Below are 15,519 nucleotides of genomic sequence, written 5' to 3' on the forward strand. Positions count from 1 at the left end.
TATGCATGCATCCATTTGTGTCAGAATGATATCACTGTTACCAGGAAATTAGGTTAACTTTCATGTAAACTGGACTGTTACAGAACAATGATGTTACAAAAATGAATGTAGACTGGTTTTACTGTGATGAGTTACACAATAGCAGATTTCAAGAGTCTGCACATTTTCTATACTATACATCCAACTAAAGCTTGGACATTATGGGAAACATACTTAGTCGATTTCTTGCTGAGAGTCAGATGAAAAGATTGATACCACACTCATGTCTGTACGGTAAAAATGACCTAGCAGCTGGTTAGCTTAGCTTAGCATAAAGACTAGAAACAAGGAAACAGCTAGCCTGACTCTGTCCAAAGTTAACACAATCTACCAACCAGTAGATATTTCTCCATTTCTTCCATTGGTATAGTTCATGTCCTCATTGAGCACACTCTCACAGATGTATCGTCCTCTCCACCTACTGATGTCTGTGATTCTCTTTATGGACCGTCTATTTTGGCATGTGATGGCTGTTACAGACATGCTGTACTGGAGAATGGAAACCCAGTAAGCCCAACAGGCATGTTGCAAAGTTTAGTAGTTAACCACTGAAATGGCGATTTCTTTGGGACACATGAGCGATGTCGGACATTAGGTCATACTGCTCAGGCCACCAAGCAGCTGGAGAGCAGAACTTACACTTCTCTAATCTAAATGGGGATGGGGGTTTCCCTCAGAGACCTACAGCCAACACTGCACTGTTATCCTGGTACGAGAGTGATGTAACGTAGCTGAAAGAGGTTAGCGAATATGTGCACATGCATATACGTGCTTGCCTGCATAGTCTTGGCTGTGATTCCTGTTCAATGATTCCAATAAAAATAAAATAGCAGTTTGTGGTTTGAGGAGCACGGCTCTGCTTTGTCTGGCTCAGACAATTCCCCACAACCCTCGTCTGAAATCCTGTCCTCTTTTTAATTAACTTCCTCTGTCATTTCAGCACAGTCCACGTGCTGTGACAAAGGAGAGGCCTCTGCCAGTGACAATATTGGCCCGACTCGTCGTGATGTTATCCATATTTGACAGTGAAGTGCGTCACAGTGTTCAAAGCACTTCTGGATGGGTGTAGCATTTGTAGGATTGTCTCATGATCTAGTAGAGGGACAGACAGTCCTTTCTTGGAGGACGTGCGGCTGCAGAGCAACAAGAGCGAGTGGCGATTAGCATTTCATCTCCCACAAGCCGACTGTCAAACCGCCGCCTGCCAAGAAGTGTGGGGAGAATTGGGCTGGCGATCTGTGGGCACCACTAACCCAACGTCACGCTGGGCAGAGGGGCGAAACAGATGGGCCATCTGGTGACTCGCTGGCACGGGACAGGGCTTTTCTGTTCCCGTGTGAGAATGTGTGTGTGTGTGTAGCATCAACAGACTGTATCACGTGGTGTTAGGAGACCACCTGTCTTGTGGCAGTTCTTCATCTCTTTCATGTGTGGTCAGCAGCACCATACTAGCACAGCCTGACACAGAGCTTTGCTGGGACATAGCATACAAGCCTTTACTTTACTCTTTATATCAAAGGTATATCAGCTGTAAAAACAAAAACAAAAAAACAAGTAGAAGTATGTTTCGGGGGTTTAATATGAGCACATTTAGTGCTTATGTTGTGATGTAATTAGAGCAACCTAAAAGAAAGTTGTCACCCTTGAAACATTTTTGCCCATGCTTGAAAGATTTAGCTTTCCAATCCATGAGCTCTTGTGATTTGTGCCTCTGACAGCAGTACACTGCATGTTTCAATGTTCAAACTCTGCCGGCACCCTGTGACTCGGCCCCTCAGGCTGTAAATTGTTCTACCGGCCGTCATTATTGCTTTTATGAAAACTTTTCTGGCCGACACAATGAGAAAGAGCTTGTGTCTCTGAAGACAGGCTGGAGCGTTTGCCTGTGCTGAATGTTTGTGGTAAAAGACACTTTACTGTACATAGTGTGCAGCCTTAAAAAACATAAAGACACATGCAACAAGGACACTGAAGATAGCAAAACAAAAAGTAAATGATGCTTTAAGAATAAAAGACATCTGGGGAGTGTTTGCTTAATCTCTGGAGGCTCTTTAGTCTTTTTCCAAAGATTTTGTGTTGAAATTGCTGGTCAGACTCCCACCAACACAATATGCCATACAAGTTTATATACCCGCACTCCTTTATTAGTAATTCTATTATTTTTGCAACTGTGTATTTTTTGTCTTTTATATTTTTCTTTATCCTTCCCCTGCAAGCCTTGTATAAAAGAACACCTCTATCCCAGTATATTATCTCCCCTTAACACAGAGCTGCCTTTGAATGCGGCTGCAATTAATCATGTGATGGAGTGTTTAGTTTACTGCAAAAATGAATCATAAAAAATTGTCACAACAGCAGAACTGATACATTTTAGTTAAACTGCAGTGCTGACAAATGGCTCTTTCTTTGGGGCTGAAACACTGAGACTCTGAGATTGTAGCCACTGACAACTGTAGCTATGATTCTCTGTTGTCTGTGTTGCAACAAGAGTCGTAGCAGCTATTTCTCAGACCGCTCAGCCATAACAACCTGTTAACCCTTTAAGATATATACACACTGTATATATATTTAATATTTATAAAAGTCACCCTTAAAATGCCTAAGAAGAATTTTTCTTAATGTGAACATAAGGACTCGGAAAGTGTTATATTTCTTTTATTCATGCAGTAACAGGTTTCTTTGTGCTGCAAGTCGTCATTCAAACAAAAGAGCACTAGACACATTAAAAGTGCTATCATTTCACTGATGACCTGTTGGTTCTATCGTACTTCCTCTTTCATGAGATTTTTCCAGATGCAAATAGTCAGCTTTTGTTTATTATTTTGCATTTTAAGCAACATTATAAAAGAAGAAATGGCACATTGTTCCTCCTACAAATGACTAGGGCTGTACCGAAAGCCATTTTTTGAGCTTCGAAGCTTCGGTGACAGCGGGGAAAACCAACATTTCCGACCGCACTTGAAGGCAGCATTGGAAAAAGGGAAAATAAAAGGCGACGAAGTGAGAGATGAAGCAATTGCTTTGTTATTGCAGAACACAGTCACCTGTTGTTACACAAAATCCTGGTCAGTTCAGGGGGTAGTGGTTTACTCCTCTGTTCTTTACTTTCTATCATCAGTGGAACAAAATAACACTGTCAGAGCTAAAAGACTCTTTTCTGTATCATTCCATTATGGGATGTGACAACCGCTTTTCTGCTCAGCGCTCACCAACTTAATGCATAAAGAAGGCTCTGGCTTTGTCTTAAAAGTGCTCATGGTCTTTACCTGAGGCAGGCAGTTAGGCAAACACGCACGCCTGCCTTCGCTGCTGCACCGTGGGATCTCAAGAGCACAAGGCTGCTCCATCATCAAACACGGAGGAATTCCTCCTCTGCTGCTGCCGTGTGGTTCTCAGAGTGGCAATAAAGAGACATCAGGGCATTGACAACCTTTTAGATGGATCAAGTTACCACCATCAGATGCAGCTCTTGGTTGCCATGTTGTTATTTGTTTGCCAGGAGTTTTAAAAAAAAAAAGGATATGTCAATCTCAAGAGACTGTCCTGGTTAAATACAGATTAAATAAATAACAAGCAGTGACACTGATATTGGAAAAATAAGCTTTGTGTTGAAACTGCCGCCTGTATGCTGTTTTGTCATTGTTTTTGTGCAATCACAGAAATATTACGTGCTCCAAGCTGAAGGAATGTTGCACAGTTCTTCGATGTTGAAACTGTGTTTTTGTTTCTTTGCGCTCAGGATGAAATCTTCGCTTGCAGAGAGAAGTTGAGCTCTGTGCTCGAGTTCAACAGGGCCACTTCCTGATGATGACAGTAAACATGGGTAAGTAGTTTTTGACAGCAGGTTGTGGTACAGTACATACAAACAGTACATACAGAAATGTGCACGTGATTACTGGGAAACGCACAAACACACACCTCTCTCACATCCTCTGGCAGAAACACTACAGAAAAAATAACGCGTGAGAGTGTAAGGAGGCTGTTAACAGCTCCAGATGGCCTTTTATGTACATACTTGTTTTGGTCTTTTTACATTGTTAGTAACAATGTTGTTTTTGTACTTTATATAGATATGGTTGTTTCCAAGTGTACCAGTGTTGCACATATATTTATATTCACACCTACCAGGTCGGTGAACACACATATGCACTCCTACATATATGCAAAACCAGTCACGCACGCACGCACACACACACACACACACACACACACACACACACACACACATTTCCTCCGTACAACACAACAAGAACAATAGACTCTCCTGTGGTGTATTTGCATGTGCACAGGATCTGAAGGCCTGCAGGAGCTGTAGTCTCAACCTGTTGCTAACTGCCCTTTATAAACAAACCTCAAAACATTGAATGGATATATGTGGTTTATTCGTACCATTCCAAACCAAAAACAATACACAATGCATCATAGCTATAGTGCATCTTTCATCCCTTGGTCTTTATATTTGTCTTCTTTGCACTGCAATCCAAAACCATGTTGCCTTTGTTTCTACAGATGACGGTCTCCAAAATGGACCGGGACAGCACAGGAACTTACAAGGTAAACGCTAATGGTCATAGATTATCAGCATTGCAGCAAATTAGCATTAGAGAAATGTTTGACATTTTGGGGAATACAGTTTTTCTCTTTCTTGCCGAATTTTAAACGAGGATTATTAGTACTTTTGTGTTTGTGTGTTAAGGAACTAGCTTAGCTAAGCTTAGCATAAAGACTGGTAGCAGGGGCAATCAGTTAGCTGGCTCTGTCCACAAATACACTAACTGATAGGTAGCAAGCTAGCTAACTCTGAGAGCTTTTCCCCCTCTTTAATAACATTTTATTAACTGAAATGAGAGTGGAGAGTAAACGGCCTACTACAGAGAAGATGGAAAGAAGCACAGGAGCAATTGTGACTGACTGGCATGTTCCCGTTCTACGTCATCAAGCCTCTTTACTCCACAGTGCTGTGGACATGAGACTACCAAGCCTCTAATACTGCCTGTTTTGTAAACAGCTAGATAAACTGTTGGTGTGACCTGGTCTACCAGTGAGTTTCAGAGGTGTTGGTGTATTTTTGGACTTCGGAAAAAACCAGAAACCAGAAAACCAGACTAACTGTCCCCTTGCCTCCAGTCTTTTTGCTAAGCTAAGCTAATTGCCTCCTGGCTCTAGCTGCACAGCCTACGTCATTCACTAAATATTAGAGTAGTGTAAATGACTCTCTGTAAAGAAAATGCAAATGGACATTTTTCCCCCAAAATATCAACCTATTCCTCTATCATAAATTCAGTGTACACAAAGCCCTCTTTAAGAGCTCATTACAGTGTAGTGGAAGCCTATACTGGCAAAGAGAAGAAATGTCCCAGCCTTTAGATATTGGAAATGTTTTCATATATTCTCCAATTAAAGGCTTTAGGTAGAGACCTTGCACAAACATTTATTGCGTAACTATTCTCAAACACCCACACTACCCTGTATTACATCAGAGTCATTATTCTTGGTGAAAGATTAACTTCAAGGGTTTTAACGTTACACCCATTAGGTGGTAAATCAGCTGTATCACAGTTTCGATAAACGGTGTGTGTGTGTGTGTGTGTGTGTGTGTGTGTGTGTGTGTGTGTGTGTGTGTGTGTGTGTGTGTTTATGTGTTTTTTGTGTGTGTGTGTGTGTGTGTGTGTGCGTGCGTGTGTGGGGGTGGGGGGGGCTGTGCGTCAGAGCTCAGTCCGTGCTGCAGAGTGAGGACACGTTTGGCTCCAGCTGCTAATCCTGCCGGATGCCTTTGCCATGATGTGTCTCTCGGCACCAGGAAATCCCCTCAATGTCTTCATTCAGGCAGCCTGCCTCACACACACAGTCGCTGCCTCACTGGCCCTTACACACACTTTGTTAGCTTGCAAGTTGCAGCACTAGCCTCTTAAAGCCAATGTTATTCTTGGGGCTATAGCTTGCACCTGCGTCTTGAACTCCAAACTCTTTTAGCTGTTCTGGTTTCTTAGACAGATACAGGAGAATAACTCCTTTTTACGTAAACTATCTTGGACTGGAGTTCCAACTTCCTTTCACCCACTGCCACTTTCACAGTTCTCAGCTTTAGCCTGAGAAGAAAAAAAAAAAAAAAAGATGCAGAGTGATGATGCAATGCCCAGCAATCAGCCTCCATTGTGTAATGTTGCTCGCTCTTCTTAGCTTCCTGGAATTCCCCCTTTCTTATGCTAGTCACATTTCACCCAAGACACAGGAGCACAGGAAATGAACTAAAGGTATCCGACCTATCCACATACCAGTAGAAATGTCTCAACCATTCTCGGTCACGTTGACATAAGGTTCCTCAAGACCCTGTAGTTGGTGTGTGAGGCTGCTCCTGGCAGTGATGTGTGAGCTGGTTACTTTCCACTGTGCTGGTGGTTAGCCTTGGCTGGCCTCGGCCTGGCAGCGGCCGTGGACCAGGCCTCAGTGATGTAATAAATTCATTTATAGGCTGCGGGCTCTGTACGCCACCACGCAATTCTCACACTCACTGCCCCCCTCGCCTATCGACCCTCCTACTCTCCCCTCCCTATTATTAGCTACAGTCACAGCACATGCGTCAAACACACACACACACACACACACACACACGGATAAACACATGCAGGCCTCTGTTGTTTGTTTTGTATCCTTGACTGCCAGTGGTGAGGATAGTCTGGAGCTCTGAGCCTGCAGGGGCAGGACTGAAACAACCCTTGTCACCAGAGAGAGAGAGAGGCAGCAATAATGAGAAATAAAGACGGAGGGAAATTTTCTTTTTGAAAAATTACCCAAGATGTTGCCTTAAATGTGATTATTGTTAGATTTGGATTTTTCCCTCCGTTTTTATTCTATTAACTGATCGATTGGTCGATCAACAGAAAATAAAGTAATGCACAGTTTAGCTTAATAAATGACTTGCTTTTTTCTCATCATTGTAAATGGAACATATTTTGGTTTTGGACAAATAAAGCTAAAATATGTCACCCTTGGCAGGTTTAACTACATTTTGTTGACTACATTACTAAAGTATCATCCAAAAATATTTTTAATCAATCAATTAATTTTAGTCATTAATTGCCCTACTCTCAAATAAAATCCCATATCTACAAAAAAAACTCCTGTACACTTCTCTCGTCTAGTAAAATAGCAGCATGTTGATTATTTTGGCTTTGGTCACAGAGCGGCTATGGACAAATGCTCTATTCCCTCGTGTCCATCTTTGACTGATTCAATCAAAAATCCATTAATTTCCTTATGTGGTATAACATGGTTAACCCTGCTCCGTATTCAGAACAGAGACGGTGACTCAGTTCCTTCCTGTTTGGAGAGGACTGGCCCGGTCGAGCAGTTAGTCATCCAATGCTCCTGACAGCCTATATTTTAACTAACCGTCCTCTGTGAGTCCCAACAGGGAGTTTTAGGTCAATACACTATGTAGCTGCTGTGCAATAAATGGGCATTGTGTGGTTTTGTCTGTGGAGGAATGCGGGTTGTTTACATATGTAGGTGTGATTTCAATCGTTTCTCTATTGTTTAACAATAAGTGGCTCACCTGTCTCACAATTACCTGATCTTATTACAATAAACAACACACACATGCAGGTATAAACTGGTTGATACTGAGAAGAATGTGCTAATGAGGCACAGTCACAACATGCCACTGCATTTGATAAGAGTCATGCTCATTTGATTGTCTCTAATTATACGAAATTATACAAAAGTCATTTATTTCTTGTTTGGTGCTTAAAGCATTAAAGTTATCATCATTAATTTCAAGAATACCACGCTCTATCTCTCTGTTTTTACCCTTTGCAGTGAGGGCTGAGATTTTGTTGGTGTAACTTTTATTTATCGCTCTGCCTTATTTAGCCTCTCTGTAAGCTGAGAAAGTGTGCCGTCATTCCTCACTTCACTCCTACTGCTATCTTGGGATTTTCAAACAAGACGTCCACCTTTCTGCTGATGTGGTTCGACCGCAGTTAACATTAGCTCTCTGATTGTGGCCAAAGGTGAATGTTTGTATTCGCCAAAGAGAGCTGGTAGGAGTAGCTTTCCAGTGAAAAGTAGCTTTGAGTGTAAAGCACAATATTGATAAAGGTGAAGCCAGGAGAAATGTCCAAGTAAGGCTGGATTTAAAGTGAGATTATGTAACTTTTAAAAGGAGAAATAACACATTCTTCTTTCTTGAAAAGTTGAATCCACATGCATTAAAATGCACACTTGCTTAGTTCAGTATACTCAGTATAAGGTTTTGCTGATAGAGCTGTACTTGGTCTGGTATGAGCTAAAGTTAGACACTTTTAGGTGATTTGAGTTTGGTTTGGTCTTTGAGTCTTCTCCACTCTACTTGTCAGTTGTGGCAACATGAACATGCAGGCTGCTGTTCAGAAAACGTTACGGCAGCGATATTTTTGGTTTTATGTGCCTAGGTTTTGAGACCTCAATCTCTGAGGTTTCTGCCTCCACCTCAATACAATTTATGACGTAGCATTCAAAAATGACAGGAAAAATGTGTCCTGTAATTTGAACACTGCTGTTTTTGATGTACCTTACATTTATTTCATAAACACTGTTGCTTAAGATATCCTCATCCAAGTGTGTAACAGCTGAAATGAGTTAATTCAGCCATATTTTCCAGAGCTTGCTAAAAGGTTTTCTGGAAAATATTGGACTATATATATATATATATATATATATATATATATATATATATATATATATCCCCTAAGTAAAAATAGATGGGGCAGCTTTTGTGGAAACATGTAAAATGACAACTTTTCATTATTATTTAGCTGAAATATATACCAGGTTGATACCTACTAATGCATACTTGTCCATATTTAGATTAGGGGTCCACGTCATACTGCCCTTATTTAACCGGTCAGGTGTTGGACCGGTCCACATTTCCAATCGAAATTAATTATAAAACACATTTAAAAACAAGTGTGTAATTAGAAAATTCTGTGTTCAGTTACATTTATTCAGTCATGGCGGTCAGCAATCTCTGACCTCATGTAACCTTACGTAAAAATAATCCTCAAGCAGTGGGGTATACACATTTTAAATCAGATCAGGAATCAGCATCTGCAGATGAGCACCTGAGTTGAGGTATCGGAATGGGTATGGAGAAAAAAGTTGAATCCGTGCATCCCAAATTTGGGTGTGTAAATCCGTGTTTGTATGTGCTGTGAACTCTGGGTGAACCCAACGGACTGGCCCACTGTCGGCGAACAGCTGGCCAGTGGCCATGAGAGCCGTACAGTGGAACAAGATCAAATGGCATCTCGGACCCCATCTGCTCCCTGTGCTACTATCTCACACACACGCACGCACGCACGCGCACACACACACACACACACACACACACACACACACACACACACACACATTTTTTATAATGAATGCACCCAGGGCTCATCTGAGAGGCAGGCAGGAACTGAGGTCAACGACCTCTTCTTTATATTGTAATCACAGCACACAGATAATTGGTTCTATTAAAGTCTCTTGATATGGTAATGTATGACATGCTCATCTGCATGATTGCCCCCTTTGACACGAGCGTGTGTGTGGCAGAAAGTGTGAAGTGGGAGATGAGAAGTGAGTGATGGAGAACCGGCTAGATGCTGAGCGTCGGTCTCTTACACTTTCAGGTTTGCTAAATTATTTTTTAAGGGTTTAATGAACGCCATAGACCGGTCACCCTGTGAGTAGTGAAGTATGAATTCAAAACACACTTGACTTGCTCCTGTTTAGCCTAGACAAAAGAAAATATCAATCCTTGTCTGATTACATGAGACCAAATTTCACATAAAGAAGAATGCTCCTGAAAAACCTCAACTGGTATTTAATGAAACATTGAAGTGCTTAATAACCTTTCTCTGGGCCACACATTTGCGACCACATTGCCCCCTGCGGCAGCCACTCATAGACACACATGCTGCATTATTAAACACCCGTTCTCTTTCTCCGCTTTTGTATGCAGAGTACAGAGTTTGAGAGCCAAAGGCATTGTTAGGTTTATCCACAGCATCATAATTCCTCACCTTACTCACACCTAAGATAAAAATCAGAAAAGACTTAGCAACGACTTAGGAAAGATTTAGCTCATACAGGTCTGCCTATGCCCAGGCGGGCCCTGCTTGTACAGAGAAAAGTTCTCGTTTCATAGATATATATCATTATATTGTTTTGATTCTGTAAGAGAGAAAGAAAAAAACAAAAAACACTAGATTCTTTCCATTAGTGGAAACTCTGCTAATGGCATCAGAACAGGAAGTAACAGACCAGGTGTTGGTTGGTGGTGGTGCCCCACTGCCTGGTCTGAGCCAACACAAGCTCCATTTCAAGCCACATGACAAATAATGAAACCATGTTAGGCTATTATCACTCATCTGTGATGCTCTAAATGTCAAGGAATGGTGACATAGGGAGCTTATGTCACCATAGAAAATGAGTTTATACAGCTATAGGTCATCGTACAGTTCCTTTATTTAACCTCAAAGGAGTGATAGTGATTTCACATGACTGACGTGTATCTTCTGTGTTTAGATGACGAGGAGGCGCTAAACTCCATTATGAAGGACCTGGCAGCCCTGGGTCGCTGCTACACCCAGCACAACAGCCACAAGCCCAAGAACAGAACCTTACTCTACAAACAGGTACACATGGCATCCAGTCACACTTCATTTAAAGTGACACTACTGCACAATCGAAATCTGTCTCTTGAGTACTGATTTTAAACTCTGACCACCTCTAATATGCTTAAATGGTGTCTGTAAAAGGTTTGTGGTTTCTTTTCTGACTGAGAAGAAGATTCTAATGCTGAAAGGTAGTGTCAAAACATAACATTACATTACATTTCATTTAGCTGACGCTTTTATCCGAAGCGACTTCCAATAAGTGCATTCAACCGTGAAGGTACAAAGTCCAAACAGCAAGAATCAAGTACATTAGCTTCAAATAAGCCAAACTACAAAGAGCCACTTGTAAGTGCAATATTTAAGTGCATTTTTTTATTGTTTTGTAGCCAGCATCTTCTTGGCTCAAGTGCAGTCGGAAGAGACGTGTTCTTAGCCTGCGGCGGAAGCTGTGTAGACTTCCACAGAAACTTCTCAAACCTCACTATGTTCAAAAGAGTCATATCTTTGATAGAATTTGTGTAAATACACAGCTGCATCAGAATTGCAATCATCAGTGGAGTCTTTGCAGCATGCAATGAGCCATATTTTGATAAAACAGGGAATGATTGGGACATGCTGAGTATACAAAAAGTGGATTATAGTGCATAAATAGTTTGAGATAAAGCTTTTTTTCTAACCTCCCTACCATTAGTATCCATTGTAACAGACGTGACTTTATCTTGATCACAGCTGCTGCCCTTCATGTAAACTATAAATGTTTTACAGCCATTGTTCAAGGGGAGAGTTTAGGTTTTTGAGTATCACATTATAGCTGTCAAAAATTCTGCTCAATTATAGTTTATTAACTATACAAACGGCAGTGGCTTTAGCCTTTACTGTCATCACACAAAACCTCAGTCTCACTTCCTTTTTGGATTCATTTTTCCTTTGCTGGACTGACAGCTGCAAAGTCAGGTGAAGGTTGTGCTGTAGTAGAGGACATGACTGAAATGAGCTTATTCTGAGTCGAATTTGAACACAGACGCTAATGTGACACTGCACTGCGTTCATTAACACTTATTGGCAGTATTTGGTCCAGCTTGTGCCCTGACTGGTCTATTGTTTAACGCAATAATTAAGTAAAAAAATTTTATATCTCAAAATATACTATTTAGAAACCTGCATTCGTAAAGTCATCCCAAACAAAGATTATGGTTTGTGGCCTACCACCTTCCAGGATTTAATTTCTCTCAATTACCTTGTGCCTCTTTCTGAAGTCATTTCCTTGTGTGTTTGTTCCCTCTGTGGAATGATAATTGGCAAATCCTCTTGAAGCACAGATTTTTATGATGAGCCATAAACAAACAGTGAGGATCAGGGACAGTTTCCGCTCAGAGATGGGGTAAACCCCTACTTTTCTAACCGGTCGCTCGTACTGATATGTCAGTGTCAGTTTTTCACCATGACCTCATGCAGAGTTATAGGCTCCTCCAGATTCCTACTCCCTTGGGTAATGCCTTTATAAAAAGAAATCCTATATATGCCATCTTTGCAGTCAAGTTGAAAGATATTGTTGTCTTTGTGTTGCAGAACACAATTCAGCAACAGCAATTCAAAACGCGTATCATTATAATGCTTTTTGTCACTTAAATTCCTTGTCCAGCTTATTGCTTTTGTTTATTCAGCAGCCTAAATCCCACATTTTAACTTTCCACTTGCATAACTCATCTCTGTTGTTATTTTTCCTCTCAACAGGATTTAAGAGTCAAGCTGGAGCATGAGAGAGAAAAACGGTATGTTGGAACCTCCGTATTGTTTTTTCTACTCTTCTGTCCAAGCCTTAACTTCAGTTGAGATCTTCTTTGTTATGCTTTGCTATGCCTGGGATTTTGGTGTCTAGTGGAAATCACAGCTACATGCCAGAGTAGCATAAAGAGAGGGAAAATTCCTGCTTTGACATTTAGCCGCAGCCTTGTGTTTTCAGGCTTAGACGGTCCGTTTGAGGAGGGGAAAAGAAAAGAGAGAGGGCCTGAGAGAGGGAGTGAGCGTAAAGACAGTGTCCAGTCATCCAGGCCCACCCCAAATTAATACTTTATCGTCTTTGTTTTCTTGTGCTTTCTCTCTGTCTTCTACATCCTTCACCCTGCAGCCGTCTGTCCTCCCCCACACCACCAGCCTCACAGTTACTCAAGAAGTAAAGCACGGTTACACTAACTCTGTCTTATGAGCAGTTTTCCCCACCAACGTGCCTTACAGTTTGTTTACCACGTTGGAGCACTTTGAAAGCTAAGGCGCCCAGTATAAATACCAGATCTTTTGAACTGGCTTTATTTGGAGCTGAGCCTCATTTTGTCTATGCTGGAATTGCAGCTTCCATGTATGGATGCTGTGTGACTCTCTCAGGTCCTTGTCTGGCCTTTTAGCATGTAGCATTGGTAGAGGTCCAAGTTCACAGACAGACTTCTGTCCCCACCAAACCCTCGTTTAACAACCCACACAGAGTCTCAACTCCAAACAACTCCTTAGGGGGGGATATGACAAACACAGAGAGTGTACTGTACAGTGAAAAAAAACATCAGAGGGAGACTGACCAGAACCTATAAGAGTAATTGCCTTGATTCATCAGAATATAGACCAGGAGAACAAGCATTGGTTCAGTGAGGCTGTGATTAGAAAACCACAAGCTCTCAGGCTCCTTCATCAGAATACGGCTTCACATTGGGCCTCTCTGCTTTTTCACAGCCCTAATTGGCTACTGCTGAGTTAGAGACGAGTTTTTCATGTCCCTGTCTCTCTGTGTTTCTGCCTCCCTCTGCGTCTCACGGTCTCCTATCTTTCTCAAGAGCTCCCTCACACCGCACTGCTCTCTTGGAACAGACAGACAACAGCTCACCCTGGAAGACTCCATTCAAAAGCAACTCTTGCACTTTTTTATTCATCCTCTGTGAATTCACACTCCCTCTTTTTTTGTCATGTTGTTAGTTAGCTTTTTTCATCGTCTGCTTGTCCAAACCTCGACCGCTTTTACTTTGATTTACAGTCGGGCCTGTTTTGGAAATCAGTAGGATATCTGAGTTTGTTATCTCACGGGGTAAAATAATAACATCACATTGTAGCAATAGCATTTCTTACATATGTATTTATTTAATAATGCTCTAATCAATGTTTTTATATTAACAATGGATCGCATGATTATGTATATGTGAAAGGGGTAACTCGTAGTGACAAACCCACCAAGAATTATCACCAGAATCTGCAGTTCTACAGAGTCTTTGAGCATCTTTTATCTCATTGTTTTGGTTTTCTGATCCACAACTTTACTGGTTTTGTTTACTTTCACTGCTCTCACCAACAGGCAGCTGTTAAAACCCATGTACACTACCTGCCCAGAATCAAACAGCTGACAAACAAAGGTAGTGACTAGACGGTGGACATAGTGAAGCATTTAGCTGCTAAGCAACCGGATATAAGGACAGTGAATATTGGACTTGCATTTATTAGGTGGACAGAAACATGACTCCAAATAAATGCTAATGTTGCTTTGTAACTGCTGGATCTGTAAATAGGCAACTGTTTTTTTAGCAGGTTAGCAGCATATCAAATTAAAATGTGATATTATATCCGTGTTGTGTTTACCAATTGTTTCCACTGCCCACAAGTGGCCAACAAACTGTTATGCAGGTTTAATATTTATATTTCTAGGGAACAGTACATAGCATCGGCCAAGGCTGCACAACATGGCATTTATAGTCTGAGCTTGTTCGCAGCTTCTGTCTGTAGTTGGGTCTTTTTGCAAATACTCACAGCTCAGTAAGAAAAAACATACAAAAACACAGAACAAAAAACAGTAATAAAAATAAATAAAATCCCTTAAAAACCCTAATGAAAAGTAATTAAACTACAATCCTAAGCCCTCCACAAAAACTGTTCAACTTGAGCTGCTGAGCAAGAAACCCCTCAACCTGATTATGAAGGCACTTATGACTAAGTTTATTATGATTACATTTGATTATTAATTATTATCGAAACTTCATTTCATTCTTGAGAACACAGAGGCTAGATCTTATTCTTTTTTTCTTTGAAAAACTGTACGATCATAATCCAAGTTTTCCCCAGTGTGAATTACACGTTACATCTGAGCACAGCACTTGAGGTATTAGGAGTCCCTGAGTCAGGATAACCGTAGTGTCTGGCCACAATGGAATCTAATTGGACGGTCTCTCTTTTCATTGGCAAGCGTTGAAGGTTTGGGGCAGGAAATAGGAGCTGTGTCTCTCTCTTCCCTTTGCCTCAGGGTCTCCTGCCAGAGAGTAAAGGAACAGAGCCAGGCCATTTGTTTCTGGTGTGTATGTGATTGTGATTGTGTGTCCATGAGAGAAAGGGTAAGAGAAAGGGAGAGTGTGCTGGGATGTGTGAAAGCATTCTTTTTACTCTGCAAATCTGTGTGTCCACACATGCTTGCACAGAGGAAGGAAAGCCATATCTTTTGGAGCAGCATCCTCACAACCCCCTCAACCCCCACCCCACCCCCACCCCCCATATCCCTCCAGCTCTTTATCAGACACATCAACGGCGAGTATAAACAGAGACGGAGAGCGTTTAGCTGTGCTGCTGCTCGCTTCTGATCTGCAGGCCTCCCTTTTCCCAGAATCCTCTCCTCAAATGAGGGAGCCAATGAGCAGTCATTAAGATAGGCAGAGCTTTGGCCTCTGATGAGGAAATGATGGGATAAAAACAAGTCCTTTTATCAGGATACTATAAAGAGATAGTGGGCTGCGGATTCTTCAAAAGCGGAGAGTGAGGGGAGATGGATAGAAAAGAGAGGAGAAGAAATGCCGGAGAGAATCTCCTTCTCTTT

At 41.5% G+C, this 15,519-nt stretch overlaps 1 protein-coding gene across 1 annotated transcript in view; it reads left to right on the forward strand.

Annotated features, from left to right (window-relative positions):
* The window catches only part of map3k22 (mitogen-activated protein kinase kinase kinase 22), a 40,717-nt gene that overhangs the window by 7,668 nt on the left and 17,530 nt on the right, over positions 1-15,519 (forward strand). The window contains exons 2-5 of the mRNA XM_031282037.2: positions 3,779-3,862; positions 4,549-4,593; positions 10,591-10,700; positions 12,417-12,454. Coding sequence (XP_031137897.1) covers positions 3,844-3,862; positions 4,549-4,593; positions 10,591-10,700; positions 12,417-12,454 — 212 coding nt within the window. The 5' untranslated portion in view covers positions 3,779-3,843. The remainder of the gene's footprint in view (positions 1-3,778; positions 3,863-4,548; positions 4,594-10,590; positions 10,701-12,416; positions 12,455-15,519) is intronic.

The sequence above is a fragment of the Sander lucioperca genome, chromosome 1 (assembly GCF_008315115.2).
Source record: "Sander lucioperca isolate FBNREF2018 chromosome 1, SLUC_FBN_1.2, whole genome shotgun sequence".
NCBI classification, from domain to species: domain Eukaryota; kingdom Metazoa; phylum Chordata; class Actinopteri; order Perciformes; family Percidae; genus Sander; species Sander lucioperca.